Source organism: Drepanopeziza brunnea, assembly GCF_022702325.1.
Source record: "Drepanopeziza brunnea f. sp. 'multigermtubi' strain 214-2 chromosome Unknown ctg5, whole genome shotgun sequence".
NCBI classification, from domain to species: domain Eukaryota; kingdom Fungi; phylum Ascomycota; class Leotiomycetes; order Helotiales; family Drepanopezizaceae; genus Drepanopeziza; species Drepanopeziza brunnea.
The window spans coordinates 2699628-2725717 of NW_027094068.1; the positions used below are offsets into that span (position 1 = coordinate 2699628).

At 54.1% G+C, this 26090-nt stretch overlaps 8 protein-coding genes across 8 annotated transcripts; 4 read left to right on the top strand and 4 right to left on the bottom strand.

Moving 5' to 3' along the window:
- Positions 1 to 223: 223 nt before the first annotated feature.
- On the bottom strand, positions 224 to 1254 carry L3040_004049 (uncharacterized protein; the record flags this gene model as incomplete). The annotated part of the gene is made up of 3 exons (XM_007291650.2): positions 224 to 758; positions 857 to 959; positions 1035 to 1254. The coding sequence occupies 3 exons, from the start codon at positions 1252 to 1254 to the stop codon at positions 224 to 226; spliced, it is 858 nt and encodes a 285-aa protein (XP_007291712.2).
- A 730-nt stretch (positions 1255 to 1984) lies between these two features.
- L3040_004050 (uncharacterized protein) lies at positions 1985 to 2672 on the top strand (the record flags this gene model as incomplete). The annotated part of the gene is made up of 2 exons (XM_007291649.2): positions 1985 to 2315; positions 2371 to 2672. 2 exons carry the CDS (start codon positions 1985 to 1987, stop codon positions 2670 to 2672), a joined length of 633 nt encoding a protein of 210 aa, XP_007291711.2.
- A 722-nt stretch (positions 2673 to 3394) lies between these two features.
- Positions 3395 to 4663, top strand: L3040_004051 (uncharacterized protein; the record flags this gene model as incomplete). The annotated part of the gene is made up of 4 exons (XM_066156649.1): positions 3395 to 3594; positions 3803 to 4060; positions 4113 to 4339; positions 4512 to 4663. The coding sequence occupies 4 exons, from the start codon at positions 3395 to 3397 to the stop codon at positions 4661 to 4663; spliced, it is 837 nt and encodes a 278-aa protein (XP_066012221.1).
- Positions 4664 to 5218: 555 nt separating this feature from the next.
- L3040_004052 (uncharacterized protein) lies at positions 5219 to 7434 on the bottom strand (the record flags this gene model as incomplete). Its single annotated transcript, XM_007291648.2, has 6 exons — positions 5219 to 6242; positions 6294 to 6435; positions 6517 to 6538; positions 6603 to 6776; positions 6845 to 6936; positions 7143 to 7434. 6 exons carry the CDS (start codon positions 7432 to 7434, stop codon positions 5219 to 5221), a joined length of 1746 nt encoding a protein of 581 aa, XP_007291710.2.
- Positions 7435 to 11253: 3819 nt separating this feature from the next.
- On the bottom strand, positions 11254 to 13404 carry L3040_004053 (uncharacterized protein; the record flags this gene model as incomplete). The annotated part of the gene is made up of 2 exons (XM_007291647.2): positions 11254 to 12489; positions 12565 to 13404. 2 exons carry the CDS (start codon positions 13402 to 13404, stop codon positions 11254 to 11256), a joined length of 2076 nt encoding a protein of 691 aa, XP_007291709.2.
- A 158-nt stretch (positions 13405 to 13562) lies between these two features.
- L3040_004054 (uncharacterized protein) lies at positions 13563 to 14617 on the bottom strand (the record flags this gene model as incomplete). Its single annotated transcript, XM_066156650.1, has 3 exons — positions 13563 to 13674; positions 13903 to 13984; positions 14482 to 14617. 3 exons carry the CDS (start codon positions 14615 to 14617, stop codon positions 13563 to 13565), a joined length of 330 nt encoding a protein of 109 aa, XP_066012222.1.
- A 2791-nt stretch (positions 14618 to 17408) lies between these two features.
- On the top strand, positions 17409 to 19664 carry L3040_004055 (uncharacterized protein; the record flags this gene model as incomplete). The annotated part of the gene is made up of 4 exons (XM_066156651.1): positions 17409 to 17420; positions 17599 to 18654; positions 18818 to 19357; positions 19407 to 19664. 4 exons carry the CDS (start codon positions 17409 to 17411, stop codon positions 19662 to 19664), a joined length of 1866 nt encoding a protein of 621 aa, XP_066012223.1.
- Positions 19665 to 20870: 1206 nt separating this feature from the next.
- L3040_004056 (uncharacterized protein) lies at positions 20871 to 23126 on the top strand (the record flags this gene model as incomplete). Its single annotated transcript, XM_007291645.2, has 3 exons — positions 20871 to 21068; positions 21162 to 22343; positions 22392 to 23126. 3 exons carry the CDS (start codon positions 20871 to 20873, stop codon positions 23124 to 23126), a joined length of 2115 nt encoding a protein of 704 aa, XP_007291707.2.
- Positions 23127 to 26090: the final 2964 nt, after the last annotated feature.

A 26090-nucleotide genomic window follows, 5' to 3' on the forward strand; every position in this document is an offset into this window, starting at 1 on the left:
AGTAGACTTCTCTACTTGTCATGAATCCAATGACCCAGACGAATGGCAAGATGCGAAACGATATATCAAACTGTCTCAACCGCACCTGGTGCAGGAGATCAGGGATTAATGTACTATCATGTAGGGTATATACACACCATTTGATGCCACGCCACGCCACGCCAAGCAAGCAATTCATTCTCTCATCATGTCCCAATCCAACTCCGATAGATGCTTGCTTCCGTTACGCCGCAGTGACCTTCTCCAGCCACAGGTCATTGACCACCATATATCGACTGAGTCCAATCCAGCCCCAGCGAAACCACCTCATCTGGCTCTTGTGCGCAGTGGTCATGGCTCCCTGCGCCGTCCGGACTTCTGAGATTCCACTGAGGAAGAGCAGTGGGCTCGGGTGTTCCTTCATCTGCTTGTTGGATACTGCGATCAGGAGCATGCTTATGATCGAGTCAAAGAAACTGGTGTACTTCCGGGCCAGGCTGACAGAGGAGAGCGTGTACAAGTCGACCGGGCAGCCCCAGCCCGGGCGATTGTGAATGAGCGACGCAATGAAATGTCGCGCGCCGTGGAAAAGGGAGATGTGGTTGGGGTGAGAGGAAACGCCCGAGGCGTCGAAGGTAATCAGGACATCGATTGTCGCTGTCGGCGCATCCACCGATTTGTTCTTCATGGGATTCGAGAGGTTCGGCGCAAACGCCGAGGAGAGGAGGTTCGCGATTTTCTGTTTGTCCCAGGCCGTGGTAATGCTGTCGGGGAACTCTCTTCATTTTAATCATATTAGCCCTGGGCCAAGCGCTGGCAGGAGGTGAAGCTTGCAGCTTAGAGAGGGGGGGGAGGAGGATATTGCAATGGCACTTACGGGCTCTCGACCACAAACACATCGTCCTCCTTCCGCAGACCTAAGGACACGCCGCTCTTGACCAGTTCCTTCTTGCGCGTCTCGCCCAGGCCATCTGCGTCTCCTGCATGGGACGTCAGCGGCGAGTTCCTTCTCATCGCGCTTTAGCCTCCGCTCCACTCGCACCACCATCACGTACCGCTGCTCAGACACAGGATCTTGACATGATTCCCCAGCTCCGGATTCGTCAGCGCCAACAGCGTCGGCGCAAAGAACATGGCCTCATCATCAGGATGCGCGATCAACAGACAGATGCGCTTGTTGCGCAGCTTGGGAAATCGCGCGCGTGCTATACTGACGGTGTACAGCCAGGCCGAGATAAGCACGAGGGGAATGGCAAAGACGGTGAACCATTGCATAGCGACGGGTCGGGATCGAGCACGTCTACGAGGGATGTTGCCGGCGCGGTGAGCACTTGGGTGTCGATGGCTGAGGAGAGGAGCAGAGGATGAGAGGAGGAGGAGAGACGAAGAGTATCCAGAGAAGCACCAGGCGGCGAAGACACCTGTCGCTTTGGAGGGGTGGCCCGGCCGATGCTGGGATGCTACGTAGGGTGCTGGGGTGATAGCGGGCCGGGCGCGTCAAGTACTGTAGGGGTTTGGGTAAAGTAAATAATTTTAAGCTCGGATCGGATGATCCCCTTGTCAAACTCTCAAACTTCCCTTTCTCCCAGCAACCTTATTCTGTCATTGCTTCTGCACCTCGATCCCGCCGACGGCGATGTCTAACTGACCGATGCCGACCTGGGCTGAAGCATTGGAGTACCTGCGACTGGATTGAGCGGGATCTGCAGACTGGGCCAGCTCTGTTGAAGGCCGCCGCCGACGACAATAACAACAACTAGGAGAGCTGGGTTCTGGAAAGGACACATAGCCTGGCGAGGTACTACTCGCGGAGGAATGCTTGTGGAGATTGGCAGGAGGAGTGTTCAGGAACCCAGAAACAAGTGTGCGACATTGCAGCGACGAGTTGGAGATATCCCAAGATCCATAAGAATAAGGAGGAGAGATACCAATATTTCCAGGAAGAAGGATATCACTCACTACCGCTACCGCTACCACTACCACTACCCTTTCGACTCCCTCCACCATGGGCAAGAACCGCAAAGAAAAACTCCCTCAGATCCCCTTGGCCCAAGCCGATCGATCCGGTCCGAAAGCCCCAACTCTCCTCGACATCGCAGAGCAGCGAGGAATCCTAAGGGACTATGCTGGGAAGCCAGACACGGCTTCTCTCGAAGCCCGTGATAGAGGCAACGATGAGAAAGAAGCTCTGGTCGGCAGACTGGGCGACTCGATCTTATGGAGTATAAGCTTGACCATGCTGCATTTTACCCTCGATGTGCTGGTCACGCACCAATACAATATAGATGGTATCGTATGGCCCGGCATTATATGGCGGACTGTACAGGCTCTTCCAGGCAAGTCCTCCCCTTCCATCTCCTTAATCTTGGGGAAAATCTGACCCTGCGGCAGTCATCCTCCTCCTCATGTACTCTCTGCATCAGCATCCATCCCCTTCGCCTGTCTTCCCTCCTCTGTCGAAACGGGTGTCTTACATAACCCACCAATCTTTGTTCTTCGTCGCAGCCGTGAGTGCTGGGTGCTATCTTATCCATGTCACAAATGAAGATCCGTACTATGCTGTTATGAAGCAGGCTCCCGCTCTGGGGTGTCTGTGGATCTGGTCGGTGATCGAGCTCGATGTCCTTGCTGCTGGTGGGAGTTTGTGCTTGTGCATAGTGTTCCTCAAATACGGGGGATACACTTTTCTGTAATGAATTATCTGAGGGCGAGACAATATTTTTATATATATATATATATATATATATATATACACACATATGTGGGTCGCATATGGACGGCGAAGTATATCATTTCAGCGGAGCCATCTCGACTAGTATTGAGAAGCTCCAGTCCAACCCGAACTCTCGCCTTGTTGCTTGCTTTCGCGAATATGTAAGTCTGGAAAGTGATTCGTTCTGTGTTGACTGGCTCTAGGTTCGGCATGTGTTTGGTATTGACTCGAGAGGTGCGAGTCCTCTGCTCAAGCACTCGCCTCGCAGGATTCGTCTGCAAACATATACTAGAGGCTATTTGGACGTGTGAAGTTTACTTTCAAAGGACCGGGTGCTTTCCCCATGCCAGGTCATGATGCAAAGCAGGATCTACCTAGTACGACCCCGCTCGAGGCCATTTGCGCCCATTCACGGATGAGCTGTCGGTCAGAGTGCCTTGTCCAACAGAGGAACTGTATGGTCAAGGACCCAGGTCATTGGGAACGGCAGATTCGGAGTCCCGGTTCGCATTTCATGCGGTAGTTGCATGATGCATCTTGACAACACCTGATCGCTATATATCCACCCTCGGATCAAGTGGAAGTGCTATTCAATTTCTTCTATTTCCGTTCGCTTCAAGTCTAAAGTGGAGAGATATTCTTTGCTAGACATTCTCCTTTCGTCTTCGGTCCACTTTCGAGATGCGCTTACTATCATCAACAATGACGGCCCTGCTTCATTTCTACCATTCATCTCTAGCTCACCGTGACTGTGGCGGCTCCTTCAAGCTGGACGTCCATTCTCCCCTCGTTCCCGATATATACCGCGCGGCCCTGATCGACGCAGGATACCCCGTCAAGGATGGGGTCGTCTACACCGACGGGTTCCCAGTTTCCGCGAGGGATCTAGAAACCCACATCCGGTCCATGGATAGCCAAGGTCTCAATTAATCTACCCTGTCCTTCACCGCGCCTGGTATCGGTTTCCTCGCTCACGATCTTCTGAAGGCCGCGCGCTTCGCAAGAGACATCAACCTCGTCATGTTCAACTACACAAAAGCATACCCGAGGCGTCTGGGAGCCGTGTGCCTGTTACCTCTTCCCGACATCGATTCCTCACTGGGGAAATAGAGGTAACGAACCGCCACAGCCTGACATCCCCCGCGGCGGGGAGAGATTGATGCTCACGCCCGCCTCCCAGGACTGCCTAGACAGCCTGCACTTTGACGGCGTAGGCCTCTACACCAACTTCGCCGGCACCTACCTCGGCGACCCCGTCCTGAACTCCATCCTCCAAGCGCTCCACGATCGCCAAGCCACCGTCTTTGTCCATCCTTCCGAGCCCGGCTGCGCAACGGCCGACATGGCCTACCCCTCCCCCCTGACCGAGTACCCCTTCGACTCGATGCGCGCCATGGAGAAGATGCTCTTCAGGGACCAGCGCCAAAACTACTACGTACCCCGCTACCAACATCATGTTCCTCCACGGCGGCGGCGCCCTCCCCTACCGCCCAGCTGCCCTGCCCGTCAACGGCAACCTGGACCCCGAGACGAGCATGCGCCAGTTCCGCGGCTTCTACTTCCACCCCGCGGGCGCCTCCTTGGCTATCCAGCTCAGGTCCATGAACCAGCTCGGCGGAGTTGGCAAGATTGTCACGGGCACGGACTGTGAGATTCCCTCCTCTCCTCTCTCGCTCTTGATCTTTTTTTTTTCCGGGGGGGGCGTGGGGGGTCGGGGTGGGGGGGCTCAGGGTGGGAGGTGATGGAAAGGGGAGGGGGGTGTATTTGCCGTCTTTGCCGTTTTTGACGTCGTGCTCACGGGTCGGGACGGCACGCCCAGATCCTTACGTGCCCGTTGCGGCTGGCGCGGCAAGCCTGGCAGCCGTGCAGGCGAATGGGAATTACTCGATCGCGGAGAGGGCGCGGATCCACGGCCTGCACGCGCACGGCATCTCTTCCGCCGTGGCGCGGGAGCTGGGCTGGAGCCTATGAGATTAGATGGGAGGGGATGGGATGGGTTGGATTGGATCATCATCATATGGCCACGACTGACTAACTAAGCGAGCACGTGACTTGTTTCGCTTGCAAGAAGGAGAAGGAGGGAGAAGTGGATGGATGGATGGGTGGATAGATTTGGTAGGGATTCTTAATCTAGCGGTTTTGGATTGTTTTGGATTGTTTTGATTGATTGTTTTTCGTTGGGTCGTTAACTTCGTTACGTTAGGTGATGATATAACACTATTTATTATGATATAATGTGCAAGATAGAAAGGGGGAGAAGAAGAAGAAGCCGCGTGATCCAGCTCAGCCGGTCATGCAATCCAATGCAATCCAATCCTATCCCACCCCATCCCCATCTCATCCTACCCCACAGCGCCTCAACACTTCCTCCTCGGCCGGGGGAGAAGACACCCTCCCTTCACTCCAGACCCACATAACCCCCTGTCCTGACAAGCCCGCAGCGACGCAGCTACGCGGCGCGAATCTACCCCACCAATTAGCACTCTCTCTTCGTTCGTTCGTCCACCCGTCCGCCTATCCATCCATTCAGCGGCCCTTGTCATAAACCTCCTCCAGCTGGCTCACCTCCATCTTCTTCTCCTCGTACCCGCCCACGACGCCCTCAACAACGCCGACCTCCTCGCCAAAGACATCGACCTGCGCGCCTTTGAACTTGCGCGCGCTGACACCCTGCTCGAACAGCAGGTCCAGCTCGGCGAACGAGCGCCCCACCGGCTCCGGCAGTCGGAAGTACGTGTAGATGATGCACATGAAGCAGGATGCGCCCCAGAAGAAGCCGGCGTAGTTGCCCCAGTCCCAGGCGCTCGGGTTCAGCATGTACGGCGTCAGGACCGCGGCCACGATGCCGACGACGTTGTAGCAGTTGCGGCCCAGCACGACCGTCTTGATCGCTAGGCGACGCGTCGGCAGCTCCGCCACCAGCGAGTAGCATACCGTACCCACGGTCAGCTGGTACACCATGGCCCACACGAGCATCATGGCGCCGGTGGCGAGGGAGCCGGCTTTCCGGTCGGGGACGAGGCCCAGGAAGCCCATGGCGAAGAGCATGGTGCAGAGTCCACAGAGGCCGACGAGGTACAGCGTGCGCCGGCCGACGCCGCAGTGCATGAGGAACCAGGCGCCGAAGACGCCCGTCATGTTGATGCCGTACTGGCCGAGGGCGAAGTCGTACGAGGTGTTCGTCGCCAGGCCGGCTTGCTGCAGGAAGTAGGTCGAGTAGTTGGAGAAGGAGTTCCCTGCCAGATTCTGAATAGCCCAGACCATGCAGACAATCTCCGTACGGCGGAGGTCTGTGCCGCGGAAGCAGTCGAGGTAGGTCGCGCCCGAGGTGATCTTCTCCTCGAGAGCCGTGGTGTGTACCATCATGGAGATGGTCTCGTCGGCATCGAAGTGTGTTTCCTTGTCGAGGGATGTGAGGCGGAGGAGCGCTCGCTTGGCCTCCTCGACGCGGCCTTTGCGGACGAGCCACCAGGGAGATTCGGGCGCCAGGCATACCCCGACGAAGAGGGGGACGGGCCACATCCATTGGAGGCCGTAGGGGATGCGGTAGCTGTGGATGTCAGTCGGTCACGCGGATGGGTTGGAGAGTAAGTATACTCACGCCCACTCATCCTTTCGTCCCAACATGGATTTGATGACGCCGACACCGATCATCTGTCCCAGACCCCAGCAGAAATTGACATAAGTCGTGAGATAGCCTCGGAGAGCGACGGGGCAGACTTCCGATGCGTACGTGACGGTCACTGCAAGTGTGTGCTGTTAGTATGTTTGGTCCTCGGCGAGTCTGATCGAGAGAGAAGAGAAATGGGATCATGGACACTTACGGGTTTGGAAGACGCCCCATGGCTATTGCGAGGGCAGCCAGTCAGTACGACGAGGTGATTTGGGGGAAGTGCAGGGAGAAACTCACAATGCCAATCAGGATACTGGCAACCTGCAGATGGATGATACTCTGCGCCGTGAAGAAGATGGCCGTAAAGCCACAAATGAGGAGCAAGCACGCCATTATGGTATATCTGTATCCAAAGCGCTCCGAGACGAAGCCGTTGATGAAGAGACCGATGATTTCTCCAACGTGGGCACCCTTGGGGTTATTTGGTTAGGGAGAGGATTCGGTAGAGGAGGGGGAGGGGGGGTATAGTATATACGTACATTGCTGAGACCGGATTGCCATGGGGCCGAGATTTGATATGTGCCGTCGCTGGTGAGTTCTCCGTACTTTTCGTTGAATTGAGGAAAGGCGTCTGGGGGTGTTAGCATTCGTTCGTGGGGTTGGGCGAGGATGGATCTATCATTTTCCACTCCTCTCTCTGGTCGCAAAAGGCTCTTCTGTTCATCCTTCCACCACTCCTCTCTCTCCGGTCGCAAAAGGCTGTTTCTTCTCTTCACGCCCCCCCCCCCCCCCCCCCCCCCCCCCCCCCCCGACAACACGAGCGAGAGGTAAACTCACAAAAATTGGTCAACAGACTGATGTCGTAGCCCTCCATGACGATGCAGGTACTAATGACGATGCTCCATGCCACGGCCTTGGGATACAGCTTCAGGCCCTGCCACAGGCTCATGCTCTGCTCCTTGGCCGTGGCATTCTTTGCGTTGTGGATGATGTCGTTCATGGACTTGGTCAAGTCCACGTCGTCGGTGGGCGGGGTTGTGGGTATTGGTGCTGGTGTATGGGCGACATTGGGGCTGGTCGTCGGGGTGGTCGAGGTGACGGCGATGCTGGGGTCGGGTTTGATGTCCATGTTTGCGGCGGGTAATTGGGGAAGTATCCAGCCCCTGGTGATGTGGTGGTGGAGGATGGGGAGGAGGAGGAGGAGGAGGAGGAGAAGGTGAGGGGCATATATATATCTATGTTGATATATGCATATGCATCTGCATATGTGTAAGTGAATAGATGTGTATATTGTCGTCTATTATCCGATTGCGATATGGTATAAACTGCTATGGCGCAAGATCAACAGAGACATGGATACAAAGAAGAAGGAGAAGAAGAAGAAGAAAAGCACACGGCCCAGGCCATGCGGCAAAGATGAGGGGCACCAACCTTCTTCATCTTATACTCCCCACCCCACGTGCCCAGGTCAATCCTTCGATAAGGTAAGCGGTCCAGCACATCGGCCCGTTAACTGCCCTGCCAAGCGGGACGATGCCAAGTCCCATCCCAAGTTTCTGCGCCAAGTCGCCAAGTGTCGATGCCAATGGCGAATGCCAAGTGCCCCTCCCCGGACTTCCCCGCATCCCAATAAGGTTTGAGTTTCCCGTCCGTGAGCGCGATGCGATACTTTCGAATCAGATCGGATGAAGAAGATGGAGAAGATGAGAAGATGAAAAAGATGAGAACGACGCGGTCCAGACGTTCGCGACATCCGATCCGACGATGCGACAGGAGATAAACAGCGAGATGGACGAATCACGTGTATCATGTGCATGTGCATCCGTATCGACGAGACTCCGACTGATACTCAGCGGGCCCTTTCATCCCCCCTCCCCTCCCGACTACCCCCATCCCCCATCAGAGTCTGGGGACCCCGCAAACATGACTGTGCAGGCTAAGCACGTCGGTAAGACACATCGCTTGACATCTAATTGGGTTACCTCATTGCTTGCTCGCTTGCTCGCTCGCTCGCGTGGCAGGAACGTGTTACGTGCTACAGTACGTATTACGTGCTACGTGCTTCGTGCTACGACCGGCCGGGCCTAGCTAGGTGTGGGTGGTACCTGCTGTTACGGTACCGGTAGCGGACGACCCATGGATGGGGAACCATCTACCCGACCAGCACGAACCCCCTCACTACAGTACAGTAACAGTACGGTCAACGGACGGACGGACTACCGACCAGGCCATGTCCGGATTCCCCCTCGTGGCCTTCTCCTACGGTACCTCCCTCGTAGTATCCCACTCCCATTTCCCAGGTATCTGGCTAGGGAGGTCGTGAGTAGTAAGTAATCCATACGTAAACATAATCCACAACCCGCCGACACGTGCTGGAGCCAAAAGGCCCATCGGCAAACCATCTCTCCAGAACTATCGAATCAATCAATCAGCTGACGATCAGACCGCTCTCAGCTACCGGTACCCATACAGATCAACCATCCCAGAAAAACAGTACCCATGACCCACACACATCATTCTCTCCGTGCAGAGGTCACCGACCTTTGTCTTCCCTCTATCGAATCCATCCACCTACCCTTCCGTATCTGAAAAATACCATCTCATCCATCGCATCAGTCTACCGTATGTGTCGATTCATCTCTGTGTCTATCCGACTGCCAAGAAGCCCCCTCTTCTACAGAGTACCGGTACCGGTACCGGTAGTCTTAAGTCCCCGGGAGTCCGAAAGCTAAGTAAAGCTTATATCGTGAATGGGATCGCCGATTCACCTCGCTACTGGAGCACTTCTCCACCTTTATCTTCCCCCTTCCCGCCGTAGGATCTCATTTTCGTGCGGTAATTGCGCAGAATTTTCTTTTTCTTTTTCTTTTCTTTTTCTCTTTCTTTTGATTCGCTAAGCTAAGCTTAGCTAAGCTCAGCTAACGATAAGGATAACGATAACGATAATGATAAGTAATGAAATCGGAATCCAACCATCGTAGGGTTTCTAGGGAATGCAATCAGAATAATTCATTAATCCAATCGAGTCACCAGCTAACTAAGCTCACCCACCACTCTAGTCGACGTAACCCCCGCGGCGGCGACGGAGAAAACCAGCCAGCCGGCCAGCAACAGTCTCTATTTAACGCCGGATACCGGATCGATGATCAATCGATTTGATCGACAGCTGAACACTGGTACGTACCCAGGCACTGAACCTACCTACCCACCCAGCCTAGGTAGCCAAAGAACGCTGCTTGGTACCCGACCCAGCTCTACCAAGCCTTCGAGAAGTTCCCCTCCTTCCCTCCCTCCCTCCTTCCCACCCCTCCCCTCCCTCTCTAGTCCGAAACGAACGAACGAACGAACGAACGAACGAACGACCGGGACCGAAAAAGCGATGCCATAACCAAAGAAAAGAAACAAACGAATGGACGAATGGACGAAACAAGCGAGTAGGTAAACCACTCTCCTCCCCCCATCCCCCCTAGTACCCCCAGAGACGACCAACCACCGACCACCATCGACCAACAAGACGCTCAAGAGAGCAAACGAGAATGCGAACAGGAACAGGAAACAGGAAACAGAAAACAGAAAACAGCCAATATCGCTGCCTGTCTGCCTACCTACCTACCTGCACCGAGGCGAAGTATCCAAAAAGCTAGCTAACTAGGTAGGCAGGTAAAACCGTAAATAATACAAGCGATTCATTCCTTCATTCATTCAGTCTGATTTTGATAGTACGGCACACTGATAAGATATAAGATACAGCATAGACTCCATAGATAGATAGATGGACGGACAAACCCTCAAACCAAGTCAACCCATCCAAGTCAAGTCAATCCAAGTCGAGTCGAGAAAAGCAGTACGCCGATCAAACAACAGTTGAAAAGAAGACGAGAAGAAGAGGGGAAAAAAAAAAACTTTTTTCTTTCATTGAACTGACGAGGAGGATAAAAAAAGATAATAATAATAAAAAGAAAAGCCCGTCCGCCCACACATCCCGCTCGCCCGCCCGTCTGTCTGTCTGCCAATCTGCCAATCTAAGCGTGGCTGGCGACTTTTTTTCTGTATTCCCTAGAGCGCACCCAGACCCCATCCATGATGATCCCCTGCCAGATCCGCTTCGCTTCACTTCAGAGCAACGACTCGACATTTGGGTGAGTTCGGTTCCTGCTGTGAACCTGCCGTTGATATATCCACCACGGCCAAACCCATCTCCCAGACCCAACCGACCAACCAACCGACCAACCAACCAACCAGCCCGGCAAAACCATACACCTCCCCCCCCCCCCTTCTCCCCCACCGGTCCAACCAGACCAGCCAGCCCAAACCCGACAGAGTCAACCCGCACGCACTGCTGCTACGTAGACGGTAGATCCACCAACAGCGCAAGATGCACAACGCACTGACCGCCCCACATCCATCCACAGCGAGGCCGAAGAGAAATATGGATCGACTAGCTAGCAGCCCCCCAGAGAAGAGAGAAAAGGCGAGAATAGATAACAGAACAAGGGACCTTGCATACACAGAATGACAACCACACAAGGAAAATCGTAAAATATGTTCGTCCATCAATCGTAAAGGAGTGTAAGGTGACCGAGCCCTTGTCTATGGTTCCCAAAGTGGGCCCGAGTTTCCCGCCACCAAACCCCGTAGGCCAAGTTACAACGGAAAGGAGAAAGAGCGCAACGGAACGGAATGAAAACAGAAACAGAAGAAGAGCGCAGTGCTAGATGACCTGGCTCAATTAAAGAGGCCCGCGCCCTACCGATTCCACACGCGACGATCGATGCAGGAGCAAAAAAGAGCGGAGCAGACCCGTTCGTTCAACAAGCACTTGTGCGCGCCAGCCCAGCTCGCCGGGAGGCGCGAGATGGAAGGTGACGAGAGGGAGGCGCTGATACCCCATGGCAGAGCTGTCGGGTCGGAAAGCAGCGCTGAGCAATGGGACCGACCCTGCACACCACTACCGCTTTCTCTTCTTGCTCTTATCTGCGCTCACTTGACCACCCGCTGCCGCTGCCGCTGCCTGCGGGAGCGATGCTGCATCCACGGGCAGCTCCTCTTTCTTCACTGGTACGCCCATGTGTCGTCCGTAGCGGCCCTTGCGACCATTGCCCTCGTCCTCGCTGACGCATTGGTCCGCGCTGAGGCCGGCGTCTTTGCAGCGCTGGCAAGGGCGTTGACGGTCGCAGCCCTTCTTGCTCTTGCGACATCGCTGGCAACGAGGCTTGGACGAAAGGTCCTCTTCGTCCTCGCCGAGTTGGTGCTGAAAGTTCAGGGCGGAAGCGTTCGACGTCTTGCGAGACTGGGGTGGCAATGAGGTGGGAGAGATGGGTTTGACGCTGCTTGGAGCACTGGCCGGCTTCTTGGACTTGACCTGGACCGGGCGCGATGTCTTGGGCTTCGACTTGACCTTGGCTCCGGAGGCGCTGGTACGGGGCTTGCCCATGACAGCGACGCCCTTGGACTTGGAAAGCTTGAGCTTATCGTCCGTCTCCATAGGCTCACCCTTGATGACCGGTCGGAATGTCTCATCACGCCCATCTTCGTATTCTCCTTCGTCACCGCTGGGCTCAGTGCTGTCTTGACTCGGCAGGACATCATCCAGATGCTGGCGAAACCTCTTGACGTGACCAGGAGGAAGGATTGGGCTTGCCTCACGCTTCATTCGGCGAGGCGGAGGAAGCTCCGGCTCAGGCCCAGGCTCAGGCTCACTTTCACTCTCACTATCACTGGTGGCACCGGTAGAGGATGCGGCGTCCGCCTTCCCACTAAAGGTGTCGTCCAAGGTCGAAGCAGAAGTGCGACCATGAGAGATGTTTGACATCTCACCCAGCCTCATCAATTGAAGTGCTACATCCTTGTCCTCTTCCGAAACGCAACTTCCAACAGTTGGGTCTGGTGTTGGAAGGATGCCTGAGCTGTTGCCGCCAGGTGTACTGCCTAGAGATTGTCGGTTTGGCGGATATCCAGTCGCCCTAGTGCGGCGCCCAGGAGCCGGTGTAGTGTACATGCCTGGCTGCCCAAATCCACTGTTATAACTCTGAGGGGATTGTAGAGGCTGCGGGTTTCCAAATGGGTGTTGTGAAGGATGTGTGAAGGGAAATGCTGCTCGCTGATGTTCCATGCGACGAGCGGGTGAAACGGAGGAGTTCGAAGTCGCAGCCGGCATCTGCGGCGGAGCAAACAATGGCAACTCCTGAAAGAACAAGGACATTAATACGTCGTCTCAGAAGTGGTATCAACAAGGCCCGGACCGTGGGTTGCGACTTACTGAACTCTCAAACTTCGCTCTCTTGCGTCGCCCGCCCTCAACAATGTTGTCCAAACTAATTTCGGTATTTCCAAGGTGCTCGCTCCTGGTCTTGCTAGACACCGAGCCTGCCGCTCCGTCGCCGCTACTATATCCCGTCAAGCCATCACTGTGGTTGTCTGGGAAGCCGCCGTGTGCGCTCGATCCCCTGCTCTTAAAGCCCGATCGCGACCGGCTCTTCTTTGGGGGCAGCGGATTTGTGCTGACAGACGCACTGCGACGACCACGCGCATCGGGAGAGATGCTACGCTTGCGAGAAGTTCTCGACGTCGGTCTGGAAAGGGGCTGGCCGTAGCTGAGTGCCTGGGCTGGTTGCGGGGGAGGCATGTGGTGACCATCGCCAGGATAGTACGACTGCTGTAGAACGGGCGAGGCAGAATGGTATGGTGGCAGGCCGTATGCTCCCGCCGCTGGTGCAGGCTCCTCAATCACTCGCACGTAGACGACCATGTTGTTTCGAAGGTTCTCGTATCGGGCGATTAGGGTGTTTCCTTGCTCATCCTCGAAACTGACCCCTTTGGCCCCGCCAGGGCCAGCGTAGAGGCCGTAGAAGTTCTTGACGGTTGTCACGATGGAGTCGGTAGTATCGTGAGGGAATATCTGCACCCTCATGGGCAGTCGCGCACGGTACTGGGGTGATTCGGGAAATAGGAGTTCGAATGCGACACTCTTGGGTGTCGGGCTTCCAAAAGGCGACATTCCGTTGTTGTGGGGAGTGGCAGAGTTGGATTTAGAAGGCCCGTAAACAGCGGGTGGTGTCACCATTCTCTGCTCCCCATTGCGACTGTCCATGCCTGCCATTGTGTTCCGGGTGGGAGAGGAGCGGTTGGAAGGGGGGGAGGGGGGAGGAGGGGAGGAACAGTGGCGCTGTGAAGATGAATTTGTGCGTTTGAGGAATCTGGGCCAGACAGGAGATTGCACAGGTAGTATCTTTCCGGGACGAGCGAGGAGAGCGGGTATCAAACAATGGTTATGGACTGCAGATGGAAGTTTTTGGGGTGACCGATGAAGCCGGTTGTCGCAAAAGCAGGCGGCCGAGTTGGCAGAACGAATGTAGATGGGATTCTCGAACTGGGTACGAATCAATGTCAGTATGACTGATTCGATGCTCGAGGATGTGAGTAGAGAGTGATTTGATGGAAGGACGTGAGAGTGAAGGTCGACTGGGTCTGCGTCCGCTGGCGGTTCGGGCTGACCAGGAGCAGAGGAACAGAGGACCCGCAGACCAGTGGGGGTAGATGGGATTTGAGATGGAGTGTTTACTTGATCGCATAGAACTGAAGACTGAGGGCCACTTACAGCTGGTCGGAACAGATGGCGTTGGGCGACCTATCTAGGCATTTGAAGTTGGGAGTTCGTTCCAATTGACGTCTCGGAAGACCTGCGACAGCGATGCGATGTTAGCAGATGGATTTGGGGGGGGGAAATCGGATTCCTAGCTGCGGTGGAGCGATGGCAAAAGAGAGCGCAGATGATTAGCAAGCATACCTGTTGTTGTGTTAGTGCAGCGTTCCTCCTCTCGGTGCTGTGGTTGTGATGAGGAGAGGAGAAGCGGAGGAGGAGAGGGAGATGTAGGACATGGAGGTGTCGGCCAGGCGGTGGCTTTTAATGCACACACGCATTTGGGAGCATAAGTACTTGCTTAACATCCCCTACACTTCACTACGCCCTTTTCCCCACGAATGTGATGATAATTATTTTGTTTTATTGGATCAGATCCAAACAGAAAAGCGATCGATCTCCAGATGGGCAAGTCTGCTATTCACGTCTTTTCATGTCTGAAGTGCAGTCCATGAAACTGCAAAGGGCAAGTCCCCGAGGTCCATGTACATCGATATATATAGATATAAATATCCGGATGAGCGGTTTACGATTTACTTGGACTCCAACAGTTTGCGATGTGGTCAATCTTCCTCTGAACCTGTGGAGGCACGTTTTCTCGGCTGATAATGGCCGTCAAATGTATTGAGACAATTCGCACGAAAAAGCCTCGCTGATCGAGTCTGCCGTGCATGCCGTCTTCGGAAGCGTCCCGTCGGCGCCGTCAGGCCGTCAGGCCGTTCTTTAGGCAAGGACGGAAGCACAGCCAGCGTCTCGAGGTGCAGGTACCGAGTCTGGTGCAAGAGGCGACGGCACTTGCCATCGACGGTCGACAACTGTCGCGACACGACCGGCTCCTACAACGACAACTGGAGATGCAGTGCAGTGTTGTGTTGTGTTGTGCAGTGCAGAGGCCCAGGGCTCGATGGAAAGACGGTCTTGTCCAATGGTGTTGGCCGATGACATATGCCAACATCTTGCAGGGATCTACTGGAGGGACGAGGATGAGGGCGGCCCACCGGTGTAAGTTGTAACGAGGGCAGGAACGAGGGCAGGAACGAGGGCAGGAACGAGGTCAGTAGCAAGGTCAGTCAGTACAGTAAGTAGCAAGGTCAGTACCGAGGTCAGTAATGAAGAAACCCTCGATTTCAGTGCTGGCTGGGAACCGTGGACGTCTGGGTCTGGGAAGGGGGAGGGAACAAGTGCATCGATCTAGATCAGTGAGTGCGGCGCTGTACAGTACAGTACAGTACAGTACAGTGCAGGGCAGTGCACCCTGTGAGCTTATCCGTCTCGAATGCCTGCGATCCGCCCGCGCCCAGGAGGGGAGAGGTGGGAAGGGTGGTGGTGTGTGGTGTGTGGTGTGTGCTGTGTGGTCCTATCAGGCGCCGGCGTGGATCTACCGGCACTCCAGTATCCAGTATCCAGCATCCAGCATCCAGCATCCAGTATCCAGCATCCAGCACCTAGTATCCAGTTTCCAGTATCCAGTATCGGTGAGTTGCTGCTCGAGATCAGGAGCTACCAGTATCAGGTGCGCCCAAGCATTCTGGTGACGCTGTGCTGGCTCACCCGACCGGAGGTTTCAGGTGATATGTGCCTACGGATGTGTGGGAAAGGGCAGAAGGGCAGCAGGCAATTCATTCAGCTGCGGCCTGCGTATCTGTATCATCGTGTTGGCTTCATTCGTGCGCTCATGAGTGGATAGATGGGTAGGTAGATGGGTAGATCGGCCTGCAGTAGTGCTGGTGCTGGCGCTGGTGCTGGTGCTGGCGCTGGCGCGGGCGCGGGCGCGGGCGCTGGTGTGGTCGACAACGGCAGAAACCGCTGCGGAGGAGGCCTCTGAACGTGCTAGGAAGGAGATAGGGTTTGGGGGGACGGAGTACGGGGGAGAGAGGATTGCGATCGCAGGATGGAGTCCGAAGTGGCGACATCCTGAAGGCTCGAATTGCTGCTTTGGCACATTCCGACAGGCCCAGGCCACGGGCCGCGACCCTTATCTGAGCCGATAGGACCTCGACCACCAACGATGGGCAGGCCATCAGCAAAGATATTCCAAACTTGCGGAGAAGTAGGATGATAGGTACGGAGAAGATGTACCTATAGTCTCTGGGTCGGCGCAGAGGGCCCGGTCGGTCGGTCAGTCGGTCAGTCGGTCGGTCGGTCGGTCGGTTAGAAGATCGCACTAATACAAACTGTAAACAGGAACAGCCGTGAATCGCGAGGGCCAATCAATCACTCCCTCCCTCGCTCACGGGAAAGATGGATGGGTATTTGTATCTTGGTAGCATACCGGTAGAGAGAGGGATAGGGGTCGAAGGAGAGGGAAACCCCTTTGTTTGGAAATGGAGGTGGCCATTGGTAAAGATAAATGGAAAGGGATATATGTGTATATTCATAGGTACCTAGATACTGAGGTATCCTGACCAGGCATAACTAGATCCTCAAGCCTCCCTATAGCGACCGATGCTGTCCCCTCCCGCATACCAGCGCATAGCGGCCCGGCGCAGTCAAGTAAAAGGAACAAAGCGAACAGAAAGCTCGGAAAAGTCTCAGCAATGAATGCAGAGGTCACGTCGGAATGTAGCTAAGAAGATCGAAAGGAAGAAGGAAGATGGGGGGAAAAGTCTCACGTGATCTGGCGATGGAAAGCGACGCGAAATCTTGTTTCGGCTACCAAAGGGCAACATTCAGGATTATAGCTCCCAAAGTGATCGCAAAGCATATTCAGCGGGATAGAACTGTTCGCATACCTTCTCAGAGTGTATGATCATCAATTTACGTGATCTAATAGGCATTTAAAGCTCTTAAGGCGAGATATCTAAAATGTCAAGTTGTTGCAGCGTGTTGTAGAAGACGCGCAGAGATGCTTGGCGTCCCGCACGGATGTTTACCCTAGGCCCAACTAAGCTCGACCTGGGACTAGCTCGACCCACCCAGGTTCCGCCGTTCCTCTGGTTACGGTGGGTGATGCCGATTTTAGAGTTTTTCCGCTCCGGTCTGTTATGGTTTTATGGTTGCTCGGCGGTCGCGATGAGATTCACCTTCACTTTCACCTCCAACCTCTACCTTCGACTTCACCTTCACCGTCGCCGACACGTTCGAGCTACTTAAAGCTGACGTCGACTTCCTCCCCCCCCATCCTTCCTTCTTCCACACAACCTCTCGACCTCAACCTCCTACCACCACCTCGATAACAACAACAACCGGAACGCACGACAACTCCATCTCATCTCATCTCAGCTCTTGAGATTGAGGTGACCTTGGTGCCCTTCCGCAGCCTAATCTTTGATATCTTCTCTTCACTCTTCTTCCCTCTTCTTCACCCTCTCTTCATCCTCTCCCTCCGATACCTGACCCTTTTATGGTTTTTGGGGACGCGCCGACACGATTCTTGCATTAAGCATCTTTGCATCGTCGTCGCCCTATACCCAGATCGCCATAGCTACCCAGCATTGGCTATTGTAATCCTAGCATAGCTCATCATGGAGCAGCACGTACGTATCTTCTTGCGTTTCCTGCATTGTTCTTGTTTTCTCACCCCGGCACCACCGCCGATCGCCCTTTTGCGCCATCCATTTCCTTTCTATTCTTTCACCTCAATCTCGTCCTGAATCACCCTCTCCCCCTTCCACCCCTCCACAATCACATAACTAATGTATATCCTTTTCACAGCCAACCCTTCGTGGCCCACAAATCGTCGGTCCCGAAAACGAGACTAATACCCTGGCTCCCGTGCGAAAGACCACCCATAACAAGACTAAATCGCTCAAAATCATGCAGCCTGCAGCTCCCGCCGGTATCAAGGCCCCAGCCAAGAGAGCTTTCGGAGGCGATATCAGCAATACTAACAAGGCTAAATCTGGATTCCCGGATGTTGGCGCTGCGCAGAAGCAGAATGTCGAGATCGTTAAGCCAGCTCTGCAACAAGACAAGACCTCAGCCATCCTCCATGCAGTCCAACTTCCTGCGACCAATGCTGCCTGCAGTGTCCCACTCGACCTTACCTCTGAGCCTCCTACGATCCCCCTTGCGACCAAGCCCGTCCTCCCATTGAAGCTTGTCCCCTCGAAGAAGCTCACAGCTATCTACAAGGACCCGGATGTCGAGGGCGCTTCAGTCACCGATACCCTTCCCGCACCCGTTGCCGAGCACTCAGGCCTGGCTCCCCAAGTCCAAGGTCCTTTGTCGCAAACTCACCCTGGTCTCGGCCATGACGAGAGCAAGTACGTGAATGCCCACCACGATCCATCCGAGGATACGCTTGGAGGTGGCCCTGCCTACGAGGATGCTGCAGAGCAACAAGCTGGTGAGCTGGCCGAGATGTGTCAATCTTACACCGAGGCACAAGAGTTGGGACATGCTGTTGATGTCGATCAAAACCGTGGTGACTACCAAGACCAGACAACCCTCCCCGAGGCTACTCAACTCTCTTCCCCCGATCTCTCTCAATACGGTGATGACGCTATCAACGAGGAGGAATATGCTATCATTGAGGAGGAGTATGATGGTTACACTACTGCTTACTCCTACGTCTCCCGAGGCGAGACCACTGGTGTCACCACTCTCTTTGCGCCCACGATTACCGCCGCCGTCAAGAAGGAGTTGGCTGCTGCGAAGCTGGTTGTTGAGAGTGCCCGAACCATCGAAGAGGTGGAGGATGAGGCCTGGGATACCAGCATGGTGGCTGAGTACGGCGAGGAGATCTTTGGTTACATGCGTGATCTTGAGGTAAGCGTTCTCTCCCCACACATCCCTTGTTTTCCAATCAACAACGCGCTTTCTGGCCGATCACGCAGCCCATGTCCGGCCGCTGATACGGTCCATGTCTACATGCTGGCTCAGCCATGTTTTCCCTTTGCCCAACATAGGCTGACCCATCATGTTCTTCTAGTCCAAGATGTTGCCCGATGCCAACTACATGGACAACCAAACCGAGATTCAATGGTCTATGCGCTCGGTCCTCATGGACTGGCTGATTCAGGTGCACCACCGCTTCTCCCTGCTTCCTGAGACTCTCTTCCTCTGTGTCAACTACATCGATCGCTTCCTCTCCTGCAAGATCGTCTCCTTGGGTAAGCTGCAGTTGGTCGGTGCTACTGCTATCTTCGTTGCTGCCAAGTACGAGGAGATCAACTGCCCATCCATCAATGAGATCGTCTACATGGTCGACGGAGGATACAGCGTTGATGAGATTCTCAAGGCCGAGCGATTCATGCTCAGCATGCTTCAGTTCGAGCTGGGATGGCCTGGACCCATGAGCTTCCTCCGCCGAATCAGCAAGGCTGATGACTACGACTTGGAGACCCGCACCCTGGCCAAGTACTTCCTCGAGATCACCATCATGGACGAGCGATTCGTGAGCTCCCCACCCAGCTATGTCGCTGCCGGTGCCCACTCCCTTGCCCGCTTCATGCTCAAGAAGGGTGACTGGGTAAGTGACCTCCCCCTTGATCTACCCAGCAGCTACTAACTGAATCTAGTCCCCAGCTCATGTCTACTACGCTGGCTACACCTGGTCTCAACTTCGCCCTCTCGTTGTGCTCATCGTCGAGTGCTGTGAGTCCCCATTGAAGCATCACGCTGCCGTTTTCGAGAAGTACTCGGATCGTCGATACAAGCGTGCTTCTCACTTCGTCCAGTCCGAGCTGATCCGAGGCTTCCGTGTCCCTGCGGTTGCTGTGCGTCAATCCATCCTCCCATCGGACGGAAAAACCACGTTCCACGGCTCCAAGAACTGATGTCTGCGTTCCCTGGACGACAAAATATTTCTTTCCTGTATTTTATTGGGATCAATATGGACCACGTCGTTGATCATCGGCATATGCTTTCTAACGGGCATATTTTGACTTCAAGACATAGCGTCGCGTTTCCGTTTCGGAGAAGCACGCGGGCCATAATTGATTCCTCTTCTTACACACTTTCGATTTTCGCATGGCGCCCTCCCCGGATTTCAACTTCGAGACCGGACCGGACCGACGGCCACCGACATCATCTTGCTTTGCGCGCGTAACGATGCCTCACGATAAGACGATCCCCATGAATTTCTTCGGCTTTCTTGCTATTGTGCAGGTTTGGGAGGCAAGGCGTTGGAGGAGGATAGGCATGTACTTGCATCTCTGTGAACTTCCTGGAAGATCGGCCGGTGTTCCGTGGCGTTTCCAAGACCGGGTGGCATCCCGGGTAATAGACTAGAGGCTAATGGTACTTCTCTCAAAACTTGGTGGTGATGCATGTGATGAATGTGATATGTGTGACCTCGGCCCTAGTCGCAATCCTGCAATTGATCATCCATGAGCGAACTGGGCAGCAAGCCTTCGCTCTCTTCCCACAGTGGAAGATGATACTTGGTAGCTACGGAAAAGGCTTCGCAACTGGTATGCACCCAGCCCACCATTCGAATTTTATTTTTTTTCTTTCCCCCGGCCCCTCGATCTTCCCAGCCCATAGCCCAGCCCTCAGTGCTTGAGAACTTCGGAGCGGTCTATCATTAATCCAGCATGCCCTTTACAGGCTAAATCCTGCCCGAGCTACGGTAAGTCCGAATCTGTATCTACCTCATCCCGAGGCCAGCAGAGCTCAGGAGACGCCAACTCGCCAGAAGCTACAGCTACCCAAGCCAAGCCAAACGGTCTTTTGAGATTCTCCAGCAGATCTTCTTTCTTTCCATCCCCGTCTCGAGCGTGCAACTCTTTCAGCAGCTCACTGCGTCGACGATCAATTGGCGCATCCCGCAAAGCTCCGCCCGCGAAGCTCCACCCCTGCTTTTCCACCTCTCCCCCCCCCGTACCCCCATTACGAGAACCCCATTTTTCCCGACGAGGCCTCATAAACACCCAACTACACCAGATCGACCGCCGACAACCACACGTTTGGTTACTTCCGGCTACTCCCGGCCAGCAATTGATCAGGATTGACGTGCTAGGGCTCTGGGGATCACGGACAGGATGGCGGACCTCACAAAGGCGAAGGAGGTAGTGAAGGAGGCTCTTGTTGGCACCGAGGTGGTGGAAGAAGACGTGCAGCTATCCGCCCTGTCCAAGGCGACCTTTGACAAGAACGCGCGGAAGGATGAGGAGAGTGGGGAGCTCTTTATGGGCGAGGAAGAGTTCATCAATGCCGTTGCGCCCGACACGGAGGACTACGTGAGTTACCGAATCTCGGGCCCTGTCCTATCCCGTGCCCTGTTAGATCCAGGTTAAAGAAGCAATTGACTGACGAGACGCGGGTGGATTTAGCACAAGATCAAACGTGAACAATATGCGATTCTCTTCAAGGTTGCAGATCGGAGAAACACGGGCAAGGTCAACCTCTTCGACTGGGGCACGTTCGAGAACCTCCTCGCGAAACCAGACGCCGAGTACGAGATTGCCTTCCGCTTGTTCGATGTCGAGCAGACTGGTACCGTCAAATACGATGACCTGAAGAAGCTGTACGAGATGAACAAGGGCCCGGAGAGTATACCATTCGATTGGAACTGTGAGTGGGCGAATCTGTACAGCGGGGGGAAGAAGCGCCGACACGACCTGACCTATCCCCAGTTCTCGCAGATGCTGAGAGGGCTGCAGGGAGAGCGGATACGACAGGCCTTCCACTATTTTGACAAGGATGGAGATGGATATATCGAGCCAGAGGAGTTCCAGCGCATCATCTTGCAGACGGCGAGACACAAGCTCTCGGATCATCTTCTGGAGAACTTACATACGCTGTGTAATATCTCTACTGGCAGCAAGATCTCATACGCCAACGTTCGTGCGTTCCAGAATATGATTCGCGAGATGGATCTGGTGGAGATGATTATCAGACAGGCCACGGCGCAAAGTGCTGATGGGAAGATTACTCGCACTGAGTTCCTCAACGAAGCTGCGCGCGTCACTCGATTCTCTCTCTTTACGCCCATGGAAGCTGATATTCTGTTCCACTTTGCCAGTCTCGACGAGCCATCCGGACGACTCGGCCTCTCGGATTTCGCAAAGGTGCTTGATGCTTCGTGGCGCAATGCATTCTCCGAAGCTGGAAGAGCTGGTGCTGCGAAAGCCAAAACCTCAAGTGAGACCTTCTTCCGCCGCGTCTTGGAATCCGTGCATCACTTTGCGCTGGGTTCTCTGGCGGGTGCGTTTGGCGCATTCATGGTCTACCCCATCGATTTGGTCAAGACGAGAATGCAGAACCAGCGATCGTCGCGTGTGGGTGCGATGCTGTACAAGAACTCTCTGGACTGCGCGAGGAAAGTTATCCAGAACGAGGGGTTCAAGGGCCTGTATTCAGGTGTCTTGCCCCAACTTGTAGGTGTCGCCCCCGAAAAGGCCATCAAATTGACCGTCAACGATCTCGTCCGAGCACAACTCTCCGGCCAAGATGGATCCATTCGCCTTCCTCACGAAATCCTGGCCGGAGGAACCGCAGGAGCCTGCCAAGTCGTACGTTTTGCCCTCCTCTTACCCCCCATTCTCACTAACACTCCTCAGATCTTCACCAACCCCCTTGAAATTGTCAAAATCCGCCTGCAGGTGCAAGGAGAAGTAGCCAAGAATGTCGACGGCGCCCCTCGCCGCTCCGCTATGTGGATCGTCCGTAACCTGGGTCTGGTCGGCCTCTACAAAGGCGCCTCGGCCTGTCTCCTCCGCGACGTCCCCTTCTCCGCCATCTACTTCCCCACCTACAACCATCTGAAGCGCGACTACTTCGGAGAATCACAAACCAAGTCGCTGGGGATCCTGCAGCTGCTCACTGCAGGCGCTATTGCAGGTATGCCGGCTGCGTACCTGACCACGCCCTGCGACGTGATCAAAACCCGTCTGCAGGTCGAGGCTCGCAAGGGCGAGAGCTCCTACACCTCCCTCCGCCAGTGCGCCACCACGATCTTCAAAGAGGAGGGCTTCAAAGCCTTCTTCAAGGGCGGCCCGGCGCGCATCCTGCGTTCGAGTCCACAATTCGCATTCACGCTCGCGGGCTACGAGGTCCTGCAGGGCCTGCTCCCCTTGCCGGGTGAGGAGAAGGACGCGCCGCACATGGGCGTCGGCGCTTCTTCGCACGGTCTGCCTGGGCAAGACGGCCCGCTGAGTTATCTGCGGAGCAGGAACGCGCTGAAGATCATCCTTGACCTGGACGGGGAGTTTGGGAAGAGGAGGGTCCCGGGGAAGGAGGCGTGGCAGAGCTTACCGAAGATTGTTGGAGGCGGTGGTGGAGGGGCACGCGCGTGAAGAGGTTGCGGCGAGGCGAGTTGATGAATGGTTGGGGGGGGGGGAGGGGGCAAAGGGCAGGTGATGAACAACAGATGAAGATGAATGGGCGTTTGCGTAAAGAAACAAAGATATTATGTTGCGGGTAATAGAAAAGAGACACCATAGAAGAATCACACACTCCAGGACAGCAGGTTTATAATAGTCTCCAATACAGATGGCGGGTCACGGGTGATGGATAAGTAGGTAGGTAGGTAGGTAGGTAGGTAGGTAAGTAGGTAGCCTTTGCTTTCGACTCTACCCTAGTATTGCACGCCAGTAAATTCGAGAGGACCAATTTCGATCAATCTGGCCCTTTTTTTTTTTTTTTTTTTTTTTTTTTTTTTAGTATGTTTCTTTCTTTCTTTCTTTCTTTCTTTGTGTGACTCTCTCTCTCTCTCTCTCTCTCTCTCTCTCTCTCTCTCTCTCTCCTCTCTCTCTCTCTCCTCCTCCCTCCCTGCTGTCTCGCTCCCAATCTCTCTAGGTTATCGGTTGGGTGAGTGGGTAGGTAGGTTGGTAGGTAGGTACAGTAGGTAGGTAGGTAGGTAGATAGGTAGGTTGGGCTAGCTAGTGAAAGAGGTGGCGGGATTGGATAGATTTGGATGGATAGGGAGATGGGATGGAGTGGATTGGATTGGATTGGATTGGATTGGATTGGGAGATGGTTGGTTGGTTGGTTGGTTGGTTGGTTGTGTTTTTTTTTTTTTTTTTCTTTCGAGAATGGGTCTTTGCGTCGTGGTGGGTGTGTCTGGGTCTTGGTGTGGGGTTGGGGGTGGGTAGGTGTTGGGTGATGGGTATGGGTATGGGTGATGGGTAATAGCTGACTTGACTGGGTTATGGGGGGTTTGGATATTGGTATGTATGTATAATGCATGTATGTATGTATGCATGTATGTATGTATGTATGTATGTATGTATGTATGTATGTATGTATGTAGGTGAGATGTTTTTACCTTTCTTTTACTTTGAGGGTGGGTGATGGGTGGATGGATGGATGGATGGATGGATCCATGGCTGGATGAGACGAGGTGAGGTGAGGTGAGCTATTCCGTTTCATATAAAAAGTGCGGAAGGGCCTGTTTTGTGTTCTTTCACTTCCTCCTTTCTTGCGTGGGTCGGTACGGGATATTCATGGCCTTGGAGATCTTCTTATCTGTTGGGTAGCTATGGCGCTTCGAAGCCTGCCGCTGAGAGGGCGGGCCGTCCGAAAGGGTCCGTCTACTTATTTTAGCACTACCGCTTGAATTATGCATACGAGCCATAGTCAGCTTTTCACACAGGTTCCAGAGTAGCGTATCTTTGCCTAGGGACGGTCTAATGGAGAGGACTGATTGTGCTGATTGCTTGTGTAGCGTCGTTGCCTTTTGCAACTTACGTGCGCGGAGATTTCATCTGCTCTCTTGGAGCTGGTATTGGGATGGCTTTCAGCATGAGTAGGTATATCGATCTCTATCTCTGGATCAGTTCGCAGATCTGCCATGCTTTCTTTCCGTGCCGTGTAAGAGTCCTACACACTCTCTTGTACAAAGTCTCTGCGGGGATTATACGCAATGCTGGCCGTCTCTAGAGTTCAAATCTAGCTTGCTCAGTTGGGCCACTTGATCCCCACTTCGATAAATTTCTGATCACCTCTACCAAGAGAACGTCGGAACCGAACGGCGGCCCCCACCAGAGCTTCTCAATGACCTCTGCTAAAGTATCATGACTTGTTCGACTTCTTTTTGAATACCTCAGTTCATGGCATGTTCGATCCAGACCTGGATCGTAGCGGAGGTACGCCTAGCCGACACCATCACTAGCCTTGTAGAGAGACTTCCGCGAAAGGGCCTATACTCGTCCAGGACTAAATCCGTGCTTTTGAAAACCAGCCCGAGATTCTTCACAATGTTCATCCATACTGATGATAGGTTGTCGGACCGTGGCAAGGCCCGTACTCACCATCGTGACAAGAGCGACTTGCCTCGAATCTCGATATCTGCTCTCGTGATGGCTCAGCCGGAAGTCCTCTTACAAGACAAGTCGTAGCGTCGTAGGCCATGTTTCCTACTTCACGTCTGGTTATCTGATTGAGGTTTCCGGACGAAAGCTTCTCGTAGTGACACTTGATTGACAGGCGTTGTTCGCAACGCAAGAACCTGATCGGCTTTATCACAATGTTTAATCCAGGAAGCCGTGGATGGATTCGGCGAGCAATACATCACTATCGGGAAATCCCATCTTGCAAGAGTATTTGGTTTGGGATTATAGGATCCGGGACTGGCGATGATCACTGATGATGGGTCGACTGGGCGGTTCTGGAGCCCAAACCGACGCCAGCTGCTCGTTGGTATGCGAAACAACAACTAACTCCCTGCAGTCTTAAACTGGGGCTTGTTTCTGAAATTATACTGCTTGAAAAGAGATCAATCTTATTTTCGCAGATGGCCGATCTCTTTTCCAGTAGCGGACAACGATGTAGAGCGACTGTGGGCTATCGAGAAATGGGAAACTTGCTGGATCCTGGCATTCACTTGTTAGGATAGGTGATTGACCGGATGATTTTGGGGTAAGCAAAGAGGAGATGATTAAATCATCCCAGATATCGCATCCAGGTGCGTTCGTATATGAAGCAGACACGACTCACTCCTGCCAGACCACAACCAGCAGCTACTCATAGACTTGCTTTCCTCTGAAAATATCTCCATATCCGACAAATAGTCCAATGCTCTGTCCGAGACCCGATGGCCACCAAGAAAAAAAAAAATTGGGGGTATATAAATTCAACGGACATCGTTCCTGGACATATTCAGAATCTCCGTCTAGCTGGTCTAGTGGTTCATCGTCTGCCTGCTCCGATCTCGAATATCTGGGTTTTCGCTTTCGTGCGACCAAGGGGATTCTGAATATTCGGAAAACGGGTTCAATCACGTTTGTATTCCAGAACCTCTCAAGTGCGAGCTTCTGGAA